This window comes from Labrus mixtus, chromosome 10 (genome assembly GCF_963584025.1).
Source record: "Labrus mixtus chromosome 10, fLabMix1.1, whole genome shotgun sequence".
In the NCBI taxonomy this organism is placed as follows: domain Eukaryota; kingdom Metazoa; phylum Chordata; class Actinopteri; order Labriformes; family Labridae; genus Labrus; species Labrus mixtus.
Genome location: NC_083621.1, coordinates 26972796 through 26999977, shown reverse-complemented (window position 1 = coordinate 26999977; position 27182 = coordinate 26972796). Strand labels below are relative to the sequence as shown.

Below are 27182 nucleotides of genomic sequence, written 5' to 3'. Positions count from 1 at the left end.
AATATGCGCCGGCCTGCCGCCTCTAATTGAAAGTCTTGTAATTTTCACTCAGTTATGTGAATGCTCCAGGAGATTATTTTTCCTCTCCTACCCGCATCCAGCCCTCTCTTACTCCCTCTTATGAAGTAAAATTATCAATATATAGCTGTTAATCCCAGCTGGGATCATCCTGCTTTTGAATATCATCACAGCAAAATTCATTAACTCATGTAGAGTGAATCCTCCTCATCCCTCAAGCATTCTCCTCACACACACACACACACACGCACACGCACACACACACACTGTCATACAAATACAGCTCTCAACCCGTTCCCATGATCCCTGAGCTTATTTGGTCTGTTTGGAGAGGAGGAAGAAGAAGGAGAGTAATTGCCTTTCTTCCCTTGACCAGTGCGAGCGGCGTGACAGAAGTGTGAATGCAGGCTGTGGGTGATATGAGTCTGAAGGCCACAGAGAAAAATAAGTTGTAGATGTATTCCGTGATCCACCTGCGGTGCGGGAGGAAAACGGTGGAGTTGTTCACGGAGCTGTAAGTCATTTAAGGTTTCCAACGCACTGTGTGGGTTTCAGCACAGCTCTCTGCTGACATACTCACTTAACCATCTCCCTCTCTTTTCCGCTCTTTCTCGCTCTCTTCATTAACTCCTGCACAGTGAATTCTCCTTGGCCCTCAAGCTCCCGTTTCTCTCCCTCTCTCCCTCTCCCTTGCATCGGTTTTATTACGAGGTTGTTCAGACAGAGAGAGCAGGGAAGATTTATCTAAAGGCTGTTGCTGCCAAGTCAATGGAAAAAGCTTCACTTGTCTGTTTGAGGCGTTGTTAAAATGTGCCTGGAGCTTTATTACAAATTGGCCTTATGGATTACTGTCATTTATGGCAGGGCTTCAAAGGGAGACACCATCTGATCCCCTCACCTTTTGTAAATGAATAAAAAAAAAAAAAGATCTCACACCGCATGTGCCAGATATTTCTCAGCCGACAAAACAATTTTTATCTTACTTCGAATCACATCGTTGTGATCGGGACGTCTGTTTTTCAGACATCAGAGGGAAAAATTAGACTCAGCATTAGGCACGGGCTTATCTGTTTCTATTCTTGTGTTTGAGACTGAGTCATAAGGAGATCGCAGGATTGTAGATATCTGTCAGTGTTTTCCTCATTCAGAACATTTTTTGAGTTTGTACAGTCTTTTAATCTGGCCCTTTGATGTTTAATGATTATGTTCTGATTCATACTAACAAGAGTCTCTAAGCTTCTTTTCTAGTTAATTTAATTTCAAGCAGAAAAGCATCAACACGACCTGTGCTGTTTAATAGTTTAATAGTCTATAAAAGTAAATGTTCCCTTTTCCCTTAACCACGATGTAAAAAGAAAAATGTGACAAGAAGTACAATTGAATTGCATTACAAAACAAAACAACAGCTGTGGCACTGAGAGGATTGAACAGAACACCGTTCAGTGTCAGTATTAAAGAAAGAGGATCCTTGTTATGTTTAAAATATTAGGCCATCCCAGTTTAAATTTGGGGTTGGCAATATTAACACCGCACTAGCCTCTCTTCCGCATCGGGAGGTTTTGACAAGCTATTAAAATTTCTATTGAAATCTCATCACATCATTTTTTTATTGAGAAAGGATGAAAGAACAAAGCAACCATATATATATATATATATGACAAATCCCATATCCTCCTTGTCAAACCAATGCCCCCAATCGATTCTCTTGTCTTTTCTGTCACATTAAGGACCATAGGTCGGATAATTAGGAAAGGAACCCTCCCATACTCAGAAGACTTTTTAATAGTGCAGGATTTCTATCCCACGATTGAGAAGAAAAGAAAAACTCTGTCATCAGTGTTCAACCCAAATTAAATACTTCGGTCCATAGTTCATGTGGAGGTTGGGGTCTTACATCCTTAAGTAGGCTGGATTTGAATGCATTAAGATGACTCCATGCTTACCTTATACCTGTCTGTCTCCCTCTACAGACCAGGTGAGGAACAGCTACCAGCTGTGTAACAACGGCACCCTGAGAGTGATGTATGCAAATGGTATGGGCATCAGCTTTCACACGGAGCCACACATACTGGCCGGCTCGGTCAGCCCCACGATCGGCCGCAGGAACATCACGCTGCCCACCGACAACGGCCTCAACTCTATCGAATGGCGTCTACGTAAGGAGCAGACCAAGGGCAAGATCACCGTGTTCGGGAGGAAGCTGAGGGTGAGTTGTCTCTGTGACAGCACTTGGTAGCAACACATCTAACAGCTTGGCATAAGATTTTGACACACTTTTTTTTTCCCCCCTCTCTCTCAAGGCTCATGGCCGCAATCTTCTCTCCATCGACTTTGACCGTAACACACGCACTGAGAAGATTTACGACGACCACAGAAAGTTCACGCTGCGCATCATGTACGACGCTCAGGGTCGCCCGGCCATGTGGCTCCCCAGCAGCAGCCTGGCCGTGGTCAACGTGTCGTATTCCACCACCGGGCAGCTCGTTGGGCTGCAGAGGGGGAGCATGAGCGAGAGGACCGAGTTCGACCCCCAGGGACGCATTCTGTCTCGCTCTTTTGTGGACGGGAAGGTGTGGAGCTACAGTTACCTCGACAAAGTAAGTTTGTTTATCTCAACCGTTGTCATCCAGGTAATCAAATCATGTGTAGGAAAATCAATAAAAAAAGAAGGAACTGTCATTGGATTGTAGGAATTGAGTGTAATAATACTTCATTTTTATGGTTGTAAAAATTCAAATTTGTCAGCCGACAGCAAATTAATTCTGCTGCCATTTCACAGGAGGCATGTCAGCTATGATAATGCTGTTAAATTAATCCCTACTTCCTTTCTGCCTACAGTCCATGGTGCTGCTCCTGCAGAGCCAGAGACAGTATGTCTTTGAGTTTGACGCCTCGGGCCGGGTCACAGCTGTCACCATGCCCAGCGTCGCCCGCCACACCATGTTCACGCACGTGTCAGTCGGCTACATTCGCAACACCTACAACCCCCCGGAGAGCAACGCGTCCATCATCCACGACTTCAGCGAGGACGGCAGACCTCAGGCCTCGCACTTCCTGGGCACCGGCCGCCGCGTCCTCTACAAGTACGGCAAGCTGGCCAAGCTGTCGGAGATCGTGTACGACAGCACCGCCGTCACCTTCGGCTACGACGAGACAGCCGGCGTGCTGAAGATGGTCAACCTGCAGAGCGGGGGCTTCTCGTGCACCATCCGCTACCGCAAAATGGGCCCGCTCATCGACAAGCAGATCTACCGCTTCAGCGAGGAGGGGATGGTCAACGCCAGGTTCGACTACACCTACCACGACAACAGCTTCCGCATCGCCAGCATGAAGCCGGTCATCAGTGAGACTCCACTTCCTGTAGACCTCTACCGATATGACGAGATCTCTGGAAAGGTGCAGAAATGTAGCTCCTGATACACTTTGTAGTGGATTTTTCTCTTTTTTTCTGCTTCCCATGTCACTCACCTTTTCTCTCTGAACCGTTCTACTCCTCTGCTACAGGTGGAGCACTTTGGAAAATTTGGAGTCATATACTATGACATCAATCAGATCATCACCACAGCTGTCATGACGCTGAGCAAGCATTTCGACACCCATGGGCGCATCAAGGAGGTCCAGTATGAGATCTTCCGCTCACTCATGTACTGGATGACGGTGCAGTACGACAGCATGGGGCGTGTCGTGAAGAGAGAGCTCAAGATTGGGCCCTATGCCAACACCACTCAGTACCGCTATGATTATGATGGAGACGGACAGCTCAGTGGTGTCAAGGTGAAAAATCCTGCCTTATCTTTAGAGTTTTAAGTATTTATGGCACATGCAGGAATTAACTGTTTGACTGAATCCCTCTTTGTTTTCCACAGGTCAATGATTGGTCTACTTGGCGCTACAGCTACGACCTAAACGGTAACCTCCATCTGCTGAACCCCGGTAACAGCGCCCGCATCCTGCCCCTCCGCTACGACCTGAGAGACCGCATCACCCGCCTGGGAGACGTCCAGTACCGCCTGGATGAAGACGGCTTCCTCAGCCAGCGGGGGTCGGATGTCTTTGACTATAACTCCAAAGGTCAGCTGCTGAGGGCCTACAACAGGGGCCCCGGCGGGTGGAGCGTCGTGTATCACTATGACGGGCTTGGCCGCAGGGTGTCCACCAGAAACAGCCTGGGAAATCACCTCCAGTTCTTCTATGCTGACCTCAACCACCCGGCCAGGGTCACACACATCTTCAACCACTCCAGTTCAGAAATCTCATCGCTCTACTATGACCTGCAGGTAGGCAATGGCGTACCTGCAGCAGGTCTTGCTTTATATTTGAACAGATTATTTTTTTTGACTCTCCTTTCCAAGGGTCTTAATTAAAGCTGCTAAATCATATTTGTAAGCACAAAACAAAGATCATGCGACACAGTTGAAGTATGCTGTATTTCTGTCTTGTGATCAGGGTCATTTGTTCGCCATGGAGGTGAGCAGTGGAGAGGAATACTACATAGCTTCAGACAACACTGGCACACCGCTCGCTGTCTTCAGCAGCAATGGACAAATGATCAAACAGGTAGAACACAAATCTGTGAAGGTCACCTTAATTGCAATCACTTACTGTTACAAAATGTCTTGGAACTGAATGGAAGAAACAGCATGAACCTGCACATTGAAAAAAGCTCCTCTCTGGGGAAAGCTCTTCTGTGCCTGACACATTGTTCTGACCTTTTCCTTCAGAGGTAGAGCTGAGAAAAAAAACCAAAAGCAAATTGAATCTGCTTTGTGTCACCCAGGTGCAGTACACTGCCTACGGAGAAGTGTACCTGGACTCCAACCCGGAGTTCCAGCTGGTGGTGGGTTTCCACGGCGGACTCTACGACGCCCTGACTAAACTGGTCCACTTCACCCAGCGGGACTACGACGTGTTGGCCGGGCGCTGGACGTCGCCCGACTACAGCATGTGGCCAAAGATAGGGAAGGATCCCTCGCCGTTTAATTTGTACATGTTCAAGAACAATAACCCTCTCAGTGACATGCTGGATATCAAAAACTATGTCACAGGTAAAAGATGTATAAATATTACAAGACACAAAAGTAAGCTTTGTATGTAAGAAATCATTTTGACATGATTGTCGGAAAACAAGGAGAGGTGGACCCAAGTGCAGAATAAACTAAAAGTATTTAATAATCAAAAAGGCTGAAGGCAAACAAAAACTTACTTCCAAAAGTTCAACAAAAAACACAGGAATCAAAAAAACAGGGAGCCACACAGGAGCATGAGCAAAAACTGACACTGCAGCATACAGCAATCAACACTGGCTACTTACAACATACAATGAACTGACAACACGAGGGAAGGAACACAGAGACTAAATAGACAGGGGTAATCAAACACAGGTGAGACTTACAAGACACAGGTGAGGACAATCAAGGCAGGGAGAAATACAAGACCAGAAACACTGAGGACAATACAAAATAAATCATGAAACACTAAAGACACACAGAACTCAAGATAAAAACAAAACACACTAGAACACAGAGATACACGAGGATAATAAATAACAAAATAAAACAGAAAACACTGAAGACAAAACTAGGAAACCATCAACACTAGGAAACATTAACACACAAGAGAAACAAGCAACACTGGGATAAAGCGGGGAAACTCAAATACAAAATACAAAACCAAATCATGACACATTTAGCATATTTCAGCTATTTGTACTTGACAAAGGATTATGTTTTCTTTCTTTTTCTCAAATGTAAGTTCATGAGACCGCGTGAATCTTTAAACTAATCTTTTTTTTCAAGCTAACACATTTGTAAGGAGATAAAGTAGAAAATGAAGGTGAAATCATCGCTGTAAACGTGATTTAGTCACATTTACAGAAGAATCTTAAATAAGCCTGTTACATCCTGACACAGGTTGATATCGCCAGTGAGCAGAAAAAACAGAATGTCATGAACAAGATAGTTTGAGCGAGTTACAATGTACTACAGATGGTACAGTTGCTGCTAGCCTTGCATAACACCAGATGAGTCAAAGGCACACACACACACTTCACTTTTTTTATGAAGAAAAATGATTCATTTGCGACCTTGTTTAACTTTGTTACTCAGCAAATGAATTTTTCATCCTGTCTGCTGTAGATGTGAAGAGTTGGCTGGTGATGTTTGGCTTCCAGCTCAGTAACATAATCCCTGGGTTCCCTCGACACTCGCTCTACTTTGTGGAGCCACCGTATGAGCTGCAGGCCACACAGCACTGTGAGAACGGACAGGTATGAGCCAGTGTGCTTTCTGTCAACAGAGTGAAAGCCAAAATGAATCCCATGATAGTGATTCAGCTTTTTCTCGTGAATGTCAGTGTAAATACACCAGCCATGTTTTACAGCAAAAGCCAAATGTGGCCGTCAGTTCTTCAAAAAAAGTCACCAAGCTTTCTCCTCTTTCTCATTCAGCTCATCACTGGTGTGCAGCAAGCAGCGGAGCGTCACAACCAGGCCTTCATGGCCCTCGAGGGTCGTCTACTCGACAAGGAGCGGAGGAGACGCAAGGACAAACCTGGTCACTGGTTCGGCACCAGTACTCCCATCATAGGCCGAGGAGTAATGCTGGCTCTGAAGGAAGGCCGAGTGGTGGCTGGAGTGTCGGCTCTGGCCAGTGACGACAGCCGTAAGGTGGCGTTGGTGCTCAATGGCGCCCAGTACCTCGAAGGCACACATTACACACAGGACGGGAAGGACTGTCACTACTTTGTGAAAGTGGGCTCCGCTGACAGTGACCTGTTGGCTTTGGGGCTGACCAACGGGCGCAAATCCCTGGAGAGCGGCATCAATGTGACAGTGAGTGGCCGCTCAAGGAGAGGAGTGACTGTGGAGTTTGCTGTGCCCTCGTTGGTACTGAGTGTTCGGTACGGCCTCGCTGTCGACGTGGTGGACGAAGAGAAGGTAAGACTGTTGGAGCTGGCCCGGCAGAGAGCCTTGGCGGGGGCCTGGGCCAAGGAGCAGCAGAGGGCCAGGGACGGGAAGGGGGGCAATCGCCTCTGGACTGAGGGGGAGAGACAGCAGCTTCTAACGACAGGCCGAGTACAAGGCTACGACGGCTACTATGTGCTGCCTGTGGAGCAGTATCCAGAACTGGCCGACAGCAGCAACAACATCCAGTTCCTGAGACAGAACGAGATGGGCAAGAGGTAACAGCCCTGAGGAATAGACTCTTCCCTTTCTCCCACTCTCACTTCTCTAGATCTCTGCTCCTTATTCTCGCCCAGCCTCCTCAACCCTTCTCCTTCTAAAAAAAACCCAATGGAGATTCAACCAACATACGGGGTTACTCGCGGAATGCTGCAGGGACTTTTGAAAAGAATGACTTATCAGAAAAAACATATTGTTAATTTTACTGCCACAGGCAAAAAAAAGTTATCATTTGGTCAAATGGCTCTTTTTTGAGAAAAAAAACAAAACTTTGAACAACTGAAAAAGCACTGAAGAACTTTAAAGAACTGTTGCTTAGCGAATAAGAAGATTCCCCTTTTTAAAAAAGATAGTGATATTTTCGCCCATATTTTTTGGGTCACACTGAGAGCGGCCATGACAGCTGCTGATCACACGGTGGAGTTGTGCGGCGCTGGCTCTCTGCAGTAAAGGCTTGTCTGTCTCTTATAAACACTGAAGGCACAGGGACCAAAGTGAAGACAAAAGCTACTCCAGAGTGCTGGCATTACGACTTCACATCAACCGAGGACATCATAAACAAGCAACTGACAAGGCAATGTGGAAAAGTCACCCTATACTATGAGTCGTCTCCCTGTCTCAGGCCTCCCATCGTCCACCTCGGACCAGCCCGCTGCTTCTGAGGCAGCACACATCCAACCAAGCAACACACAAGCTAACAGCAGAATGAAGCGATTCAAGCTGTTAATGGACTCCAAAATAAAACTTTTTAAAAAAACAAAGTCAAAAAAAGTGATGGCTATATTTGTGGACAGTGGTGTCACACAGCATTGTTTATTTTGAAATGGGGAGAAGAATCATATTACTACATATGTGTCCGCCTACACTAAATTTCAGGATGTTGCGTATACTGTAGATGCCGTAGTTTTGTACGTTTCAGTCGCGGTAGAATTGTGAGACTTTCACCAAGGCACTTCTGTACAGAACGATCAAACACACAACAACTCACAGAGTCCGGACAACATGCTCAGTTTAGTATTTATTTTATTTTAAACTTTTTTTATTTATTTATTCTTAGTACTATATGACAATCATGAATGAGTCACCAGTTCTATTCCAAATGAACATAATGGATGAGTTTATTTTCTTTTGTAAAATATGTATGAAATGTTCATTTTGTTTTTGTATTACTTTCAGTTTGCTGCCAAGGCAAATAATAGTCACTCTCAAAAAGAATAATTTATGTAATAAAGTGTTTTAACAAAAAAAAACGGTTTATACTTTAAATAAAGTCTTTAAAACTGTGAAATCTGTTTTTTCGAAATATATTTCAATGTACAGTGTATAGACCTACCTTTATGCAGCACAGTAGAATATTGTCAAGAATATCGAGTTTTATATTTCTAAGAGGAAGTGGCTTGTAATGTGCAAAATCTTTAGCTGGTCTTACTACTCTAGAGTTTTGTGGCACTCTAATATTCCATATCTACAATATCAATCCCCAGTTTGTTGTTTTTGACTGTTTTTTGGTTTGGAAGCAGAGATGTTTCTGTCCTAGATCCCGACAGCAGTAGCAGTAATGGATCCTTCTCACTGTGAAGAGACTCGTGCTGGATGTCATATTGTACCAAATCAGTATTATCAAAGGATGATTCTTATACATTCACTGAAACGAGACTCTTCTGAGAACCTTATCAATAAAACATAATTGTTTACTTCAACTGAGCAACGTGTACTTTTCACTTTCATCTCATGTTTCTGTTTGAAGTTGTTTGTGTTCTTTCTCTCTCCGGGTGCAACTTCCACCAGACTTTACAGCATACATCACCATAAGTTCATTTCAGAGCACACTTTTTTTAAGTTGCAGAGCTCTATTGCTCTACACAGCTTTTCCCCTTCTGTTAATTATGCATCAGTCTGACAGATAAAGTACAGATATTGACTATAACAAAACACTGCAATTATTGTTTCCCTCCTCCAAACACATTATCGTATTCTTAAGACACTTTAACTGGGGCAAATGTTTTTAAGACTGTTTCACCGATGTGCTATAAAGTGGCCATTACAATTACCCATGTGAAGTGTTTACAGATAAGTGTGATTTCTGAGGATCATTCGACTTTATTCCATTAAATCTAAGACGACTCTACTCCTTATAGCAAGAGCTAAATAAAATGTGTTTATATAAAATACTTATATTTAAAAAAAGAGTATCTGGCATTATGTTTAAAGAGTCCCACGAGTAAAGAACCGTACAGAGAATTATCACACACTCCTTCCAGTTCCCACAGCTCTTGTTACTGTGTGAACTCATCGCTGTGGTTGTTCATAGTTAGAGTTTAAACTGAGGCAGGCAACATTTTCCAACATGAGAGTTACAAAGACAAAGGAAACTACCTGCAGCGCTGAACAGCAGTGAATAAAGTGAAGCCTTTAACATCTGATATACACAGTTTTCAAAATGAGTGTTTATGATGCAACCTATCTGCTGGATGTGTAATTGTGTTAGGCTTGTGTTCACAGCAGACAGTGTATAACATGTTCAGGTTTGCTTACGGTGCCCCCAAGTGGCCAATTTAAGTTATTGCAAGTTTTCAAGTTAAATTACTGTAAACTGCAGGTTTATCAGCAATGAAAACTACTTTAATGTGCTAAAGGTAAACTACTTATCGCCCAGAAAGGCATGTTGCTAAATATAAAGTAAAAACCCGGCTTTAATTTTGTAGTTGATCAATGTAGGTTTTTTTAGGTTTTTTTTCATGCTGAGTGGTTGTTCAATATAAAGCTTGAGCTGGGGATTGAATCCTCGACCTTCTGGTTGAGAGACAACTCCCGACTGAGCCACAGCCGCCCCGTCTGTGACACTTCTGCAAAGCATTTAATTTTATAAACTGATCTTTTTTTTACTGAAAATCCTTCTTCAGAAAAGTCACTTGTCACTGGATCGATTATTTAAGTCTATGCTGTGGACCTGACCTGTATAGTGCTACAGTAAAACTTTTCCAGTAGTCCCTTCATTGCTTTAGTTTCACTTTAAGGAAACAGAGTGTTGTGCATCAGGCAGGGAGCCATGTTGCTGCCTGCCGTGTTAAAAATAGTTGAATGGATACAGCCTGGCCCCAGTACACTGATCTATGCTCCCTACTCCCCTTGAACCTCCTGCACACACACACACACAACTCATACTGTTCCTTTCCCTCAAACAAACACAAAAGACGAAGCACTTCATGTAATGGGAATAAATTATTTTAATGCAAGATTCTCATTTAAGCAAAAAAGGCATTTAACAAGTTTTTTTTTAAGCAATCACAATCTTTTTTCACATTTTCAGTTTTATCTCGAAGGTATGTAATAAAAATAATATTGGAATAACGTTTTTCATATCAAGATCACCATGAAAATAAGGAACATCGAGGCCATCGAATGTGAACAGTAATCAAACATAAATCACTGTCGTCATCAAAAATGCATTCCATTTATTGTTATATGATTTCACTTGAAGACAAACATCTGCAAAAACTGCTTCTGTGCAAATGAAAGGGGATACATTTCAAGCATCAGCTTCTTCAGAGCGCCCTGAGGCTGATTTAACAGCCAGGGTCTTGGTGGCCTGTGTGAGAAATCGAGGGTCCGGGACATGGGGTTGTCCTTGGCGACAGGGAGTAGCATAGCTGAATGTGGGGCTAGGGAGGGTTCGAGATGGCTGAGAGGGAAGGCAGGAGTAATATCTTACAGAGGTAATCATCATAAAGTGCCAAAGAGCCTCACACTAGATGAGCCTGAGATCCAAGTACACTGTGTGTGTGTGTGTGTGTGTGTGTGTGTGTGTGTGTGTGTGTGTGTGTGTGTGTGTGTGTGTGTGTGTCTGCGTGCATGTGTGTTATTGTGTAACCATGATGGTGTGAGTGTGCATGCTGGGTGTCGGTGTTAGATTTCAGTGAGCAGCCTGAGATTCAGGTTATGCTTAGAAGCTCAGTTACAAGCTGCTACAGAGTTTCCCCTGCACAGGGTCAGTCAGTCAGACAGCGCTGAGGGCTTCACATTAAGGAGGAACAAGTGGCTTCTTCAGGAGACATCATGGGATCAAGGCTTTCATATATAGACAAGCATAAGACTTGTGGGGGGGGGGGGGGGGTTGTAAAGGAGTGTGAGGTGTAAGGCAGATAGGGGTCAGGGTGATGGGGCTCGAGGCACAGAAATGGGGGACAAGAGGGTAATGGGAGCGAACATTCAGGGAATACGTTATGTCAGCATGTCCCAGAGACAACAGCAACACAGAGCTGTCCAGCAGGCTGTCAGGCATGTGTCCGCTGTGTCGTCTCTTCTCCTGTCCTCCACCACGTACACTGGAGGGGGGAAAAAAGAGAGAGAGGGGTGCAGGAGGAGAGGATGACAAGGTTGTATAGAGAGGAAGAAAAAAACAATGGAGGACAATTAAAAGAAAGCAAGAAGGGATTCATTTTGCAAACTTGCATAAAACCAGAGATATATCACACCATCAGGTCTCCAGTAAAGATTCCAAGTGTGACCATAGCTGCTAGGATTCTCCTCTAATTACATTCATTAGGGGAGGCACATCGCCATGGTAATGCCATAGCAGCCAAGAACCATGATACAGTTGAGTAGCAATGCTTTGAGGTATAAACCAATGAAATGAGAGGTTTCAGAACGACACACCTCCTAGCCCCCAACAAGGCATTTCCATTTACTTCACATCTAGTGTAGAGTAATGTAGCAGGGGCTGTACAGTGAATACATCCTAATGAAGCTCATCATATGTTAACTTTACCGTCTGTTCCAGTCACAGAAGACGTCTCCTCTTCCTTGTGTTTGTGATTAATCATTCATGTGGGGGTAAACACTCAGCCAGCTATTAACAACCATGTACCATGACTCGGTGTGTTACCAAGGAGACCAGCTCCCAGTCAAGACATAAAGTGAAGCAAGCGAGCCATTTATCAGACCGCACACTGATAATAGTATGAAAAGAACTGGTTAATGATATGTCTGTTTTAGTAATGATCATCTCTAATAAAATAATTCAGAGCAAGAATCTTGATAACAGAGCAGTCACTTTGACTAATCTGAAGTCAGTAACACCTCACTCTTTTCTACATTCAGGTGCTAAGTGAGTTCTCTGGAAGCATATTCAATTTGAATATTTGCAGAGACAAGTGTTCTTTTTATTTCACAGTTTGTTCAATCTATCCTGGATGCTCAGTTGGGGGTTGTTACTGCTTTTATCTCACAACTTTTATCTTAAAACTGGCTTGACTTCTCACTATCTCACATTCCCTTAATTGCTTCCTCTATAAACTTACAGCTTCTTAATTTTTTTTCAGTCAAGAGTGGTTAAAACATTCTGTTCTTTAATATATCAGGCAAAACCCAGAAAAAGTATTGGTAACTATTCTATTAACTGCTTAAAGAAGTAATTTTTTTAACAGAAAGCCAAATAATATTTGGTACTTGCTTCTCAAATGTGACCATATGTTGGAAGCATCATTTCATGTTTTAGGGTATTGAGCTTTTTAGAAAAGTATTCATATTGGATCATTCATGTGCCATGTTTCAATATAATTTCAACCCTTCTTTGACTACTTGTAATTTGAACAGTGCTAAACATTTCTTGATTGTATTACGTATTGGATAAATACTGCAGGCCTTCCTCTAAAAATCGTACATTTTACTGCATTATTTTGAATATTCAGTCAAAAATAATGTCTAATTGATCGGTCTGTTGTCAGTTTCCCAGCACAGCTCGAGTCCGAACCTTCAATCCGGTTATGCAGAAAGTTTGCTTGCACACAAACAATATGTCAATAGAGCTCTTCTGATGAGCTGCTGCTAAATTTTGTGTCTGTGTATCGACAATGTTTCAACAAAGTGACATTGCAGCAGACTGCTAGATGCACCAAAGACTTCTGATTGTATGTCAACAACTGACACTGAGATTATCACCTCTCATGTCTAAAGTGGTCTTCAAACCAATCCTTACACTATAAGAAATTCTGTATATTACAACCTCTGTCATTTGTTACCACTAAAGACTGTAAATATGACTGGATAAAGCAGGAGTGACGTCACCCACACTAGCAAAGTTGTCCCGTACCATGCTTAACCACGAGGGTTCCCCCTCCCCATTCCCCTGTTGGCCCCCTCTATCACTGCTCCAGGACTAACCGGTTACCACATGTACATGACGTCGTAATACAACACATGAATGTCTTAACGTGAACATGAAGCGTGCTTAGTTTATAACACAGGCGGACTGGAGAAAAAAAAAGGGAGACACGCTGTTGGGTCAGAGAACAACACGGAGAACAAGACAGCTACTTCACTGACTTTGAGGCTTATATTTTGAGTCATTTTAGTCGATACAGCCATAACACTCCAGGATCTCTCCATAATGAAGGCTGTCTACAATTCTACAATTCTACAATTCACTTATCAGACGCTTTTATCCAAAGCGACGTACATCAGAGAGTAAGTACAACACAAGCAAGGACCTAGAAAAAAGGGAACAATGTCAGTAAGAGCAAACGATCAGGATCAGGTCTAACTGGACTTTATCGTAGAAGCATGCTAGGGCACGGTACAGATTGCTTAGTGTGAGTGTGCCCTTAGGGTCTCTTTGAGCAAGCCTCAAGTGGACACTCGAAGAACTGCCGTTTTATTGCACTCCCACATTGGCTTCATTTTTCCACACTGGAGGTTGCTGCTTCGTTACCACTTACCTGTGTTTTTGGGAGCTTCCCCATACATGGGCCCAGGAGGGGGTCCTCCCTGCCAGCCATACTGCTGTTCTCCTGGGTACCCTTGATAAGGGCCTGGGTTAGGATAAGGACCTCCAGGGCCCATTGGTCCAGGGGGGTAGTTGGGGTAGGCTGAATTAGGCTGCTCCATGTTAACGGGGTAACCCTGTGGAGGATATCCCTGAGCAGGGTAGCCTTGAGGAGGCATGCCGTGGGCTGGGTAGCCTGGAGCAGTGGGGCCACTGCCTGGGTATGGAGGGGGCTGCTCAAAATTCATCTTTGGGTTGAAAAATCACCTAAAAAAGAGAAAATTAAACTGATTATTACACTGTGAAGTTAACCAACAATCCATAATCAACATTTAAGCCATCATCGTTATAGCTGTGAATGCATTTTCCAGTACAATGCGGGGTATTGTATGTAGAAAATCAAATTGATCGAGTATGAGTTAATCAGCCTCTAGAGTCACATGAGGCCCTGAATTCCTCAGAGTCCTGATGGAACACAGCATGCAGTCATGCTGGAAATTGACACAACTGTTTCACAGAAAAGAGAAGTACACAGCAGAAGGTTGTCTTCCCCTCTTTCCTAACACATCCACTGCTATTTCATGGATTTGCAGTCTCACATATGGAAACCAACCAACTATAGTCTCTGCTGCCAAATAATAACCACAGGCATGGCATTGTAGACTTCATAATTTGTTAAGGGTGTCTTGTGAGTCACTGGTCAATCACAACACACATAAGCCCTTCCAGAGGTATGCAGCATTCTCTTACTGTTCACACACAGACGTTACACACTGAGGAGTCATGGTCACAGTGTGCAGGCTGAAGCTTATGAATTGAGACATGGGACAGAGACGAGAGAAGAGAAGAGACAACAGCCATTCACTGGTTGTAACTTCACACTTGGTTTGACCCTTTACTTGGAAACAGAAGCATGAGAAAAGTGACATGTGAAATTCTCACATCTTTTAGTTTCAGTATGATGTTTTGTCTTCAAGACCTTAAAAGTAGTCCATGTTGCCTTATGAATCAATCTCCCATGCTCAAGATAAGCAAAGACGAACCACTCCTTTGATGCTTTTACCCTTCCAGAGAGTGTCTTAACAATGTCAGGCCCATTTAGACAGTGCAACAACTGTTTGTGATCAGCTAAAAGCCTGAAGTTTATTTCTCCCATTAGTCTTCCCATGAGAAGGAAGTGCATGACAAGACCAGTATACCAGAGTAGATCCAAGTCCAACTCAACCCTCATGCCTTCATCAGTGGATTTGCTCAGGCAGAACAGCCATAACAAATGAAAAGGGGCCAGATGGAAAACCGCATCTCTGCTTGGCCTCTAAGGATTCCTCTGTCATGTTGAATATGTACACTATAAACATCTAAACAGCACTAAGCCTTTGCATCTACACCCAGTCTCCTGTCAGTGATAAAGCAATGCAGTGGCTGTTAACTGTGGTGTCAAGAGGCCTTAGTTCAATTAGCAGACACTAACTAGTCGCCGATATATTTGTTCATGATGTTATATCTTCATAACATGTAATTATCTTTGGCAGGAAGAGGCAGGGTTCAGAGTATATCCACCACTGTTAACCTTTGATTTAGAATGGCTACTTCTTTTTTTAACAGCAGGAAAACACTTCTCAGTGCAGTGCTTTTATCACAAGATGGCTGGACATTCACCACCTGAATGTGTTCTTAAGGCTACTGACATATGGCAAGGCCTCTGTTACTATGGTTACCATGTACCAGAAGAGCCAGAATGATCCCCGATGATTTGCTTATATTGTACCTTGAAGCAGTGTGAGTAGTAAAATAAGGTAATTATAAGATCTCTTTCTCTCTGTTAACACAGAGGCTTCTTTTGTTCCAGCTCATCTGTGTAGTGTTGCATTACTGGGTAAAGGCTGAGAAAGCTCCATTCAAAGGGGACTTACAAATAAACTGCAATCGGACACTGACAGGCATGTTTACAGCGTCAAAGTTCACCTTGTCGGTAACCTGGCCCTTATTGTACCAGTATAAAACTACACAGTGTTTAGAATCAGATTTTAAAAAATAATGAGAAGTGACTTGTATGCACAGCATGTAATGCTTGTTTTGAGCCTATGTTCATTTGCATGTGTTTCATTTGTTTTTCCTCTGTTTGGACTGCAAGAATATGAGTGAGCTCAGACAATGTTTCCACAACAGCTTCATGTTGATGAGTATGACACACAAGAACAGACGCCTGAGATAGGTTTAGAAATACACCTATTTGAATCCAATGGACCTATATACAAAATGTTACTATAATGGCAGAATTACACATTTAACAATGAAAAAGCCTCTTAGAAGGTGGAAGTTAATGACCTAAATGCCTCAGACTATGATAGAGGCAAAACAAATATACTGAACCAAATAAATCTAAAATACATATTTGTAAAATTAATTCAGGGCTACTTATATCAGCTGTTGTGAAAATATAAACAGTGAATTACGAGCACCATGATCTGACAGGATAATGTGAGGACTTCCATGAATTCAAAGTTAAAAACAGGAAATCTATTTGTCCATGTTAACTTACAATGTTACTCGACAAACTCTTAGTGTTGTCCTGAACAATTCGGCCTAAATGGCAGGTCTTAAGACGAATTCTATGTTGGCCTAGTGGGCACATAAAAACCTTCATATTAAGGAGACCACATAGCATAAACAGACTGAGTGAGCCAAACGAGTTAAACGAGGAAGCCTATGTACTTTCTGTACGCCTGGAGACATCACAAGACCAAGAGGCTGGGTGTATACTAAAACACCCCACTGGACCTAATTAAGACGAATTTAAACATAACCATGTCAAACAAACACACACGTCAAACGGACACAACAACAACAATAATTTACAGTACAGTCACCATCATCTTTGTTCCAAAAAATCAATGTGAATTGAAAATATTGATTCCCGTTCTAGCATTAAGCTAGATATATGCTTATGGGTTATTTGCATTTATAGCCTATTTTTTAGGAGCGTACAGTAGGCTGTTTATATGTGTTGGTTATTTTTGTGAATTCCTCAAGGTAACTTACAGAGGTTGTGAAGAAGATGAACCTGCAGGCCACAACCCACCATAGCACTGTCTAGTTCTCTAGCCCCCCCTAAGTTTATGATGACTAGGCTCATAAACACAAAATAAGAATCACGGAGATGTGTGGACCACCTACCTTGTAGTAAATAATATTCCGGTATGCTAGAGGAAAAATTACGGCAATTCAGAAAGAAACTGCTCCCGGCTTGAGCGTTTATTAATAGTATTTTATTTTACCGCAGTGAGCGACCCTCTTGTCTGACTGCGTATGAAACTCAGTATAGAACGGTTTCGGGACGTGACGTCATTTAAAGGGACATGCACGGACAGCAACAAAGTATGGGATTGGCTGCGTCGACAGCCACGCTGCTCGAAGCAGCCAATAAGAATCCAGAGCGACAAGAAGAAGGACGTCAGGGAAAGACTTCTGATCAACTGACTGAATAAATGATTAAACAGCGGCGGACTCTATGGTCAGACTACATCACCGATTAGATTTACTGACGACATAAAAACGAGGAGGGAGGATGACTGAGTAATGTTAATCATTGATTAGTGACCGAGGTGCTTTCTACAATGGATTTGCAATTTTTCACTTTTACGTTATCAATTATGAAATGTAAATTTGTTTTAATGGATTACTTAGCCCTAAATTTAACAAATCTATTAGTGCTCTTTCTAGGCCTAGCTGCACCGTTATGTTTTTATTCATTTATTTTTATAGAAGTTTTGTTTAGGTGCATTGATGGTTTTCTACCAGCAGATGTCAGACTACTCACAGTCTTTTCTTTTGTTGCCTTTTTCATTTGAGCAGGTGCTAAACTTTTTTTTTAATTTACTTAAGCAGGATGATTTTTGATTCTAAAAATGAATTTATCAGCATTATTTGCCACTGAGCACACACGACCCTCCGTTATGCATTTATCAGTTAAAGGGCATTTAAGTTATTCCATTAGAAATGAACTATTTATCCCTAAAACACTTTAAAGACTGTACCCTACAAATTTAATTTAATAAACAAATACACATCGAAAGTTCAGAATGATATTACAATACAAAAAAGCTTTGAATTCATGAAGCAATTGCTATTTGCCTGACTGCAGGACTCTATGATGTCATTTCAGTGTCATGTGAAATGTTGTGTTGACATAACTTCTAAATGAGTGTGTTTAGTTTCTCTTTAAAAGGACAGAGCATTGGGTCTGTTCCACTCTGCACATGACACACTTTAACTCAGTGTCAGTGGGTGCACCTAAAGAGGGGCAGTGATAAGACCACCAACACTTTCTAGTGAGGGACATGTGCGCACACTTACATATTTATACACAGCATATTCTTCATAAGAAGACTATATATTTATGTAGAGTATATTATTACTCTGTTTGTGTACCCAAAGGCTCAACTATGGACACAAGTTGGAAATTACCAATAGTTATATACTCTTTATGCAGCACATCAGTTTCATGTATGTATTGAAACTATGTTAAATTGCATTGTCCCTATTAAATAAATTAATTCTAATTCAATTCAATACCACAAATAAAAACTTAAGTCCTGGATTCACACATGTGCATTTCACACCTATACTAGGTGTGATATAGTTGGTCGAGAGAGTTGTGAAACATCATCTCAGTTCCTCCATCAGACATGACATAAATACAGTATGAATAATGAAGCATTCCAGCAGCCAGCCAGTATGACAGCTGCCATTGACAGTGGAACCTAAATGAAATAGTCTCCATTCTGTAAGGTGAAACTAGACCATGTAAAAACACGGGAAAAGGCTTGCAGAGTGAGTTCAGTACAATAGGTATCCTACATAAACAGACACTGTTGTAGACCGGTGGTGCCCCCAGAGAAACACGTACTTGACCTTTGGTATATGCATGGTGCTATTTATACAACCAGTACAAAGTTATGAATGGAAAAGATGTTGGAGAAAGATATTATTACTGGTGACATATTTTTGCAATAGCCTGGCAGCTGCTGTTTTAAGACTGATCAGTGACTGTTCTCTGGGGCATATCAGATTTTCCTTAGTAAATTATTCAAAAAGAATACAGAAGTATGTGCTTAATAAAATGTATTGCACAAAAGTGTAATCTGCATTTTCACTTTAAATGAATTCAATCTTTATTAGCTCTATAAGGACAATACAAATTTGACTATTAAATATGACTTGTACGACTCTACTATAAGGACTGCTTAGTCCTTTGTTTCAAACTTCACACTGGGCCCTCCCTGCTATGATCGATGTCGCCAAGCGGGCCCCATGTTTGAGTGTCTGTTTACATCGTCACCACGGCAATTCAGTCTGAGCATGTACCAACAGCTTCAACTAGAGCAGCCGACAAAAATAGAGCCTCAGCTACAAGCCCAACAGAGCCCAACCTTCATACTGAGAACGGTTTTGGGGAGCAGGGGGTAAAGGAGGGAGAGGGGGATGAAAAGGGAGATTTTTGGAGCAAGTTTAGGAGGGTTCATGGAAGCTCAGATTAAAAAAATAAGTATTTCTGTCTGGGAAGAAGTTGTTTACAATGCTACTGGAGGTTGATTTTTGTTTGTTTGTTGTTGTTGTTGTTGTTTTTTTGTTGTTTTTTTGGGGGGGGGGCGATAAAAACAACATTTCATATATGTATGCCAATCAATCAAACCACAAAGATTAATTTTCTTCTAACCAGAGCAAGCTGCACATTTTGTCATATTTATGCATGTGCTGTTACCATTTTCATATGATGTACTGTGTGTGATCCAAATAAACACTCTGTACTTTGTTTTCTGAAACACACTGGAATGTGTCTGCTTATCATTTGCCATGATCGAAATGTAGTAATATGAGGTTTGTAGAATATATTCAATTCATATCCAATAAAACACTTCTGCTAAATGTTTGAAGCCTTTTTTTTTGCCAGAGACTAGTGAAGATACCTTGTCCATAAAGTTAATGACCAGCTTATGTCATTTATGTGACATAAACATATAGAACAAACCTCCCACTCTGACCAAAGGATCCAACGGTAAAATGTCACATTAACCCATTGGTGGTAGAGGCTGCTACGTAAAGTGTCCTTAGTAGTAACTAATTCCATCCATACACATTCACACACGGCCGACACAGCAGCTGGAGTTATTTTGTGTTCAGTGTCTTGTGCAAGGAGACTTCGACATGTGACTGCAGGAGCGAGGGATCGAACCCCAACCTTCCAGTTGAGAGTCGGCCGACTCTTACTGCTGTGCCACAGCCGCCAAACTGCTACAGAAATGATGTGATGTAAACTAAATTACAAGTTCATAATTAATAAAAAAAAAATGCATATTTCTTTATGTTATGAATTATGTGAAGGGGTCAGGTGTAAACACGACCTGACATTCACGTCAATGATGGAAGAGGTGATCATGGTACAAATGAGATCTCATGACAATTACAGCCAAGCAACGCTGCCCTGCAGATGGATAAAGACGGCTGTTTTTCAGTCACAATTCTGGTGATGTTGTCCAAAGGATTCAAACCTGTAATCACAATGTCACATGTGCATACGTCCCATCCCATCTGACATCTCAGTCATGTGAGAGTTATTTTGAGCTGTACAGTCAACGATCCCTTTACCTTACTATGTACTCTAAGATTGAATCATCTCTTTTATTTGTCCTAAAAAGCCTGAAGGCCTTATGATGAAAGTAAAGGCATTTATAGTTGACAACATGTTGAGTAATGTTTTCTAAGTCTATAGATGACATGGCTGCACGTGCCAGTCTATTCTGCAGACAACTTGTTTGTGTGTCTGCCCAAGGACAGTAAGGTTGGTCGAGTGCATTCAAGTATCATTTTCAAGGTTTTTTTTCTCCTCTCTCTGCCAAAAAGGATATCCCCCTCACAACAACATTGCGGGTACATGAGGCAGTTTTCATCGTCACTTGGCACCTGGCCCTGTTCTAACAAGCACAAACATACACACACTAGTTCAAACAGTACATTTACGTTTACAAAGAAGAGCCAAGAACCAGAATGTGGTGTAGGGCACAGTAACCTTTTGGTACAGACAAAGTTTGCTTTGTGTACTATTAGAAGAAATCACACTGAGCATGCTCAAAGCTGCCTTTAGTCATTATTAAAAAGATTCAATAAATCAGAGTCTGTTGGCTAAATTGCAGTTTGTAAGATGAAATGCAATGCAAGCTGGTTTCAGGTCACATTTGCAAAGCCATGGGAGTAAGACAGCTGAGTAGACTGACCCACATCACAGACTTACACATGAAGCATTGACACCGCTTTTCTGTTTCCACCTGAATTCTGCACTGAAGTTCAGCAATAGCTTTAAGTTGAGCTGTGATCAGTGATTAAAACAAACCTAAACCACATCTGCCTCAGCATAAGTCTGTTAATCCATGCTTACCAATTTTAGATAACTCTGTGATACAGCACCAGCAAGTGTGACACCCCCGCCCCACATTGCAGGGAGAGTTCAAATGGTTCATCCTTTAGGCTTCAGTTGTCCTCATCCCTTAAACCAGACCTGCTCCTACAGTCAACGTCTCTAATCTACAGATCGGCATTTGGAACAAGCAGGCATACCTCACCCTGACCTCGTTTATAGTGTGAGAGCCTGGATAAACAGTATAGATGTGTCAGGACAGCCTTCAGCACTATGTGCTAATGGTACACTTTTCAGATATATCAGGACAACGTTTGTGATGAGTCAACCTCTTGATTTGACTTGGATAAGATCGTTGATTATTCCATCTTTAGTGACACCAAGTATGCCTATGTTTGACCTTCATGCTAATAGCCTTTAAGCAACTGCTTGACTGCCTAATCACTTCGACACATATGGGCCAACTGTCTGTCAGTGCAAGGGGGGTGTTTACAAAAAAAACATACCACTCTTTACATGAGGCGGTTATGCAAGCCTACATGTAGGCTTTTCCATTACACAAGACGCTCTTAAGAGTGTTTCAAACAGGATCTCTTTGAGGGATATAAGGACACACATCTATGCATGCTCTTCTTAAATACAGACCCAAGTGTCATGTCATGAAACATAAACTTTTTAACCTCAAAAAAGGGACAGAAATTCTGACATTTTCTCGAAATTGTTAAAAAAAAAACTTTTACGGTATGTCAATGAATAGAGGGTATTTCCCACCCCCCCATAAAAAATGTAGAACTGCAAATGTTGATATGTGACATAAACTGAATGTTGCAATAGTACATCAACCTCCTTTTGAAAGCACTAAGCTGTAAGAGACAAGAAATATTACATAATGTTTATGGTTTATTACACTTTACATCATAGATAAAGAAAAACACTACATCCTGAACATTACCTAAGTAGAATGTCAAGTGAATTAAATGAAATAATCACACGTGAGTTTGTTGACAGTTCAAGCAGCCTTTATTTGAAATTATTCACATTTCCTCTCTCCCTCCATTCAAAACAGAGCAGGTGCTGAGTTATTAGACCCTGCCCCCGCCCCCAAAATATAAAGAGACTTGTTGCCTGAAACAAAACAAGTAGATCATCCCCCTGGGGGGGGCGACAACAGCACTACTAATTCCTGCAGTGGATTACTCTACATGTTGTAATGTAATAATCTTATATACCCCCAACTTAAAAAATAGGCTACATGGAACAATTTCCTTATTTACAAAAGATAAAAAAAAATGTAAATCAAAACAGATTTTTTTCAATCCTGCTGCAGCTCCCAAATGAGTGAGCAACCAATCCAAACAGCGTATACCTTTCTGTGCTTTACACACTTAACTAGGGTCCAAAACACCCTACGGTTGTCTCCTTCTTTTTGGTTCCTCACAAAAGCTTTTATTAAAAAAGATGAAAAAAAGCTTTATATGCAATGCATTACAGTCATTAACGACCTTCGGGTTGTTTTAACTAATAACTCTCCATAGGAGGTAATACTGGAGGCTCAGATGTCCATCTCAAACTGGTTGTCATCTGTTGGAGAGAGACAGGAGACACAGTTAAAGATTAAGAGAGGAGATATTTAACAATCAGCTGGTGTTATCATGCATGTGTTTGCACCTCGAGCACAACCACACCTTAACTGTCTGCAGTGCAGATGACAGAGTACAGACCTTATCGTGTGTTTATAACTGGAAGGGTAAACACTAAACAAACACTTGACTAAAACGGGGGCTGCTACCAAATCCATACCCTACGACATGTTCTGTGTGTTTACTGATCCAGACAAAGGTCTGTGCCAGAGGGGGAAAAAAATGGGTCAACCCCCAAATCCTCATGTTCTTGTGTTTGACAGGAGGAATGGAGAGGGGCAGATTGATGATTGAATATATTTACATGATACTAAGTAGCTGTTTCAACTTGCCTGTGAGACAAAAATCTTTTAGTGAGACCACCGTTTGAAGCCTCACAAGAGAATTGTCATCAAAATTAAGTCTTAACACCTACAAGTGATTTAATCCTCTGGTGAGTGGAGTATGCAGTATAGCAGGATATTTTCATAATACATGTTCATATCTGTCTTAACCCCTAACTAAGAGCTGGACTGTCGTATACAATATGAAATATTACAGTGATTGTTCAGTTATAAGACACTGGTCTAGTTTTAACCTCCTGGCTCTGAAAGAGGACTTTGACATGTTGGATATGACTGAGGGCTCATGTTTCAGTAGACATGACACATGCTGTACATATCTGTTGTATTATTATGTGCTGAAAAAAAAACATGAAATGAAGTCTCCATTTAGCTGGAAGAGAATATATGAAGAGGGACACTGATTGTGCTGTTCTATTAACGGGAATGCAGACAAATTGTTCAATATCGGGCGCATTTCGGATTGATTAAATGACAATGATCTTCAGAAATGATATGGTATAAATGGCTGTACATGTTTGCACAAGTGAGCCTGGGAAAGTGTGTTTACTCAATAAAGTTGCTCTACTCTTTAAAGCTTGTCAAGCAAACAGGAATTATACAGTGGTATGTTTACCTGCAATATCCTTCTCGTCCTCTTCTGCCTCTTCCTTTAGATCCTGCAGTTTCCCCATAGGGTGCGTAGCAGGAACTGTTACCCCTGGGATCTGGGGAAGACAGCATGGGGGGGTACGGGCGAGAGGGGAGTTTCGACAATCCAACAAAAACTTCCTGTCGTAGATTATGCGCGTACCTGAGAGTAAGACGGGGCAATAAGAAAGAAAATCAAGTGTTTGACTTGCAGCACAGAAACTTAAATCTCAAACCCTGAAAAAAAAAGAGGAAAAATGAATTCTCTGAAAATAAACATTACAGACCAAATGCTGGAATATCATAACATTAAACTATAGCAGTTTTATCCCTGAAGCAAACTGGATTCTTGGAAAGGTGCACGACTGGGGATTGAGTTATTATTATCCTCTATAGGAGGTAATTTGAGTGGGAAGAGGGAGGTTCTGTGTCTGCACAGATGGGAGGGACACTGGCTGCCTCTGCAGCAAGTTCTTGGAAAACAGAGTACAAGCCATTCTCTCTTTGAAGTGTGGGGCCCTGAGATTAAAGCCACATGTGTTGTTCTTTGACAGAGTAAGAAGTTTAATGTTGACTGCAGATGAACAGACTTTAAGAGTATGTATTCTGGGAAGGAAGTTCAAACAAGGTTTAAGCATAGAGTTCCACAGATACTCAACAACTGGCCACATCTCAAATCCATTTGACATGTTTGTCACCATTTGGACGTAGGCCAAGTCCTAACAAAAACAGTGTCATAAATATTGTGTTGTAATAAGTTTGACCAGGACTTGCCTGAACCTAGGAATGCTCTGTGCCTCTATATTGGAGTTTGAACTGTTATGTACAGTATCTGCTCACCCGTTCTGCAAGGAAAATATGTTATGTAAGAAGTGAGAGGTGAGCTGTTAGCCCTGGACAAAGTAGTTCTGCAGAGAGAGAGAGAGTCAGGGCGAGGAAAGGTTTGGAATGCAAGCTGTAGTGCAAGAAATGCATAGCAGGGCAGCATTAGAGTGCAGGGCAGTTACATAAAGAAGGGGGTCACGGTTAGTTATGCATTGAATGAGCATAGAAGAGCTAAATGTGCTGCAGTGCAAACCGAGCAGATTACAAGACAAAACTGTGTTGCAACTTCCTATATCTCTTGTTTACCAGAGCAGGCTAATTTAAAGAAATACGACGGCTCGTACTCTCCTTGCATCAGACGTTTCCTCTCCCTCCTCCTTCTAATAGCTCGTACAGAATGTTCCCTACTGTTACTGAAATGCAAAGCAGAGAGCAACGGGTACAGGGCAGCCTCCAACTCCTCCACCACCACCGCAGAGGCCAATCACTCTGCGGAGGACTCGTACTCCCTTTTCAAATCAGTTGTTGTCTTTAGATGTCAGTGTTTTTGATACAGACACGAGTGACAGTGGCCGTGTGCTCAGACAACTGAAAAGTGTTTTTATTTTCATGTTTGCCACTCTTCATAGATGTCTTGTGCAAAACAAAACAAAACATGATTAAACTGTCCTTATATGAGGAATAAAAATGTGTATTGTTTATATACTGTTTATCTGAATCTAATTTCAAACGTATTAATATTCAAATGAATAGTAAATACTTTACTTATGGTGTTTCAGCACTTTTTTATTTCACGGTAATAACTTTAATTCGCATTTGAGTCTATTTTATCATGTCAACAAACTTGTTGATAATAAGGGAAGGGTGGGGTGAGGGTCAGTCAACTGTCGCCGTGCAGAACGTGAGCAACAAGCAAACTTTACAGATTTATCCGATTTTAAACTCAAATTGCTTACAATGTAATGTGGTCGCAATATTTTGCGAACATTAACTAGCTTAATACTATTTTAACCTGATACTAATAAGCTGTGTATGCAAGTTTGTTTTGTATTGTTTGCAACATCTCGCGAGAGCTTATCTGAAGTCTCTGAGCTCGATAGCCTGGAGTTTGCTCGTATGCAAAAACAGTTGTGCTACTGAAGTTAGCTAACTCTTTCAACTAACTAATATCTTTCAGGAAACACAAGTTCACTCAAGTAAAAAGAAAATGCTACAACTATGAAGAAAAAGTGAGTCTGAAGGTCTTACCTCCAGGCGTGGTGGAGAAGAGGGTTCCCCCGGGTGTCTGGCTGTAACAGTCGGGTAACTGGGACCAGTCCTTCAGGGTCAGGACCCTGGTCGGGATGGGGCAGCTTTTCACTTCTTTTGTGCCTGTCGACATGCTGGCTTCTCTGCTGCTGCTGGACAACAGTTTTTGAAAGTCCTCAAAGACGCAATACAACACTCACTCACAGTTCAGAATAGGGACAAATGACGCTAAAGCTGAAGTTGTCCCTCGAATTACTGCTAATAAAGTAAAAGTTTACAGAATTGACTTGTAACGAAAGTTTCAATCAAGTTCGGAGTTTGGGGCAGGTGGCGTCCGTCTCTTCAAACAGCTACCAAACGCTACCATGTGCTGTATTTGTAGCATCCACAGCTGCAGCTACCACTCGTGATGTTTTTGTGCAAGAGCCATGAGACACGTGGGGCAATGGCTGCGTGGTGCGCATGTTTTGGTGTGAAGGACAGTTCGTGAGGGCGGTGATGATAACAATCTCATATATGATAAAAACTAACATAGACCTACAAGACTCAATTGAATCTTAATCAGTCCGATTTTACAGTAGGCCTACAAGAGACCAACGAATCCAACACTTTCATTTTGAACCAAATAAAGATGTTTGCACAATAAACAAGATAAACTTTTAGTTTTGTAAATTAATTGCCAGTCAAATGAAAATATTAATTAAACAAAAATATATCTCTCTATCTATGATACCACAAAGAGAGTGTGAGTAGACTAAACATAAAATGATTAAGCAGGTATGTTTATAAATAACGTAAGTGACTATCCTATACTTTAACCATTGCTATTGGATTGCTTCTGTTAAACAAGAGGCATTGCAATGGGTTAACAAAATGCATGTTATCTTGTAAGCCTGTTGCTGATAGCTATGCACTTAGACTGTATATCAAGATGGACGAGCAACAGTCACCAGGGTGTGAAGCCAAAAGATTTAGATCTCCCCCTGGTCACAAACCCTACCTCCTCTATGTTAACAGAGAGGCCATGTCATCATCTTTTTGTCTGAGAAATTACTTTCTAATTAGTAATTAAATGAAATAAAATGCTGTGATGTACAACTCAGATGAATAGTTCCTGCAGCGA

General features: G+C 41.7%; 3 protein-coding genes across 5 annotated transcripts in view; 1 reads left to right on the top strand and 2 right to left on the bottom strand.

The window, feature by feature from the left end:
- The window catches only part of tenm2a (teneurin transmembrane protein 2a), a 112852-nt gene extending 103954 nt beyond the window's left edge, over positions 1–8898 (top strand). For all 3 annotated transcript variants that reach the window (XM_061048953.1, XM_061048952.1, XM_061048951.1), the window contains 9 exons: positions 1989–2224; positions 2319–2615; positions 2857–3414; positions 3523–3792; positions 3885–4295; positions 4465–4575; positions 4796–5063; positions 6153–6283; positions 6464–8898. In XM_061048953.1, the coding sequence (XP_060904936.1) occupies positions 1989–2224; positions 2319–2615; positions 2857–3414; positions 3523–3792; positions 3885–4295; positions 4465–4575; positions 4796–5063; positions 6153–6283; positions 6464–7201 (3020 nt within the window). In that variant the 3' untranslated portion in view covers positions 7202–8898. The remainder of the gene's footprint in view (positions 1–1988; positions 2225–2318; positions 2616–2856; positions 3415–3522; positions 3793–3884; positions 4296–4464; positions 4576–4795; positions 5064–6152; positions 6284–6463) is intronic.
- A 1509-nt stretch (positions 8899–10407) lies between these two features.
- zgc:165573 (cysteine-rich and transmembrane domain-containing protein 1) lies at positions 10408–17296 on the bottom strand. Its single transcript, XM_061048950.1, has 3 exons — positions 17139–17296; positions 13915–14228; positions 10408–11523 (listed from the first exon to the last, which is right to left on the bottom strand). Exons 2-3 carry the CDS (start codon positions 14207–14209, stop codon positions 11420–11422), a joined length of 399 nt encoding a protein of 132 aa, XP_060904933.1. The 5' UTR covers positions 14210–14228; positions 17139–17296; the 3' UTR covers positions 10408–11419.
- A 5076-nt stretch (positions 17297–22372) lies between these two features.
- Positions 22373–26476, bottom strand: eif4ebp3l (eukaryotic translation initiation factor 4E binding protein 3, like). Its single transcript, XM_061048956.1, has 3 exons — positions 26060–26476; positions 23973–24149; positions 22373–22956 (listed from the first exon to the last, which is right to left on the bottom strand). Exons 1-3 carry the CDS (start codon positions 26190–26192, stop codon positions 22928–22930), a joined length of 339 nt encoding a protein of 112 aa, XP_060904939.1. The 5' UTR covers positions 26193–26476; the 3' UTR covers positions 22373–22927.
- Positions 26477–27182: the final 706 nt, after the last annotated feature.

Excerpts from the sequence above, each read along its gene's own strand:
- zgc:165573 (XM_061048950.1), bottom strand. The coding sequence starts at position 14,209 with ATGAATTTTGAGCAGCCCCCTCCATACCCAGGCAGTGGCCCCACTGCT. Across the intron at positions 11,524-13,914 it reads GGAAGCTCCCAAAAACACAG|TGTACGTGGTGGAGGACAGG; the intron begins GTAAGTGGTAAC and ends TCCCCCCTCCAG.
- eif4ebp3l (XM_061048956.1), bottom strand. The coding sequence starts at position 26,192 with ATGTCGACAGGCACAAAAGAAGTGAAAAGCTGCCCCATCCCGACCAGG. Across the intron at positions 24,150-26,059 it reads CTTCTCCACCACGCCTGGAG|GTACGCGCATAATCTACGAC; the intron begins GTAAGACCTTCA and ends TCTTACTCTCAG. Across the intron at positions 22,957-23,972 it reads GGACGAGAAGGATATTGCAG|ATGACAACCAGTTTGAGATG; the intron begins GTAAACATACCA and ends TCTCTCCAACAG.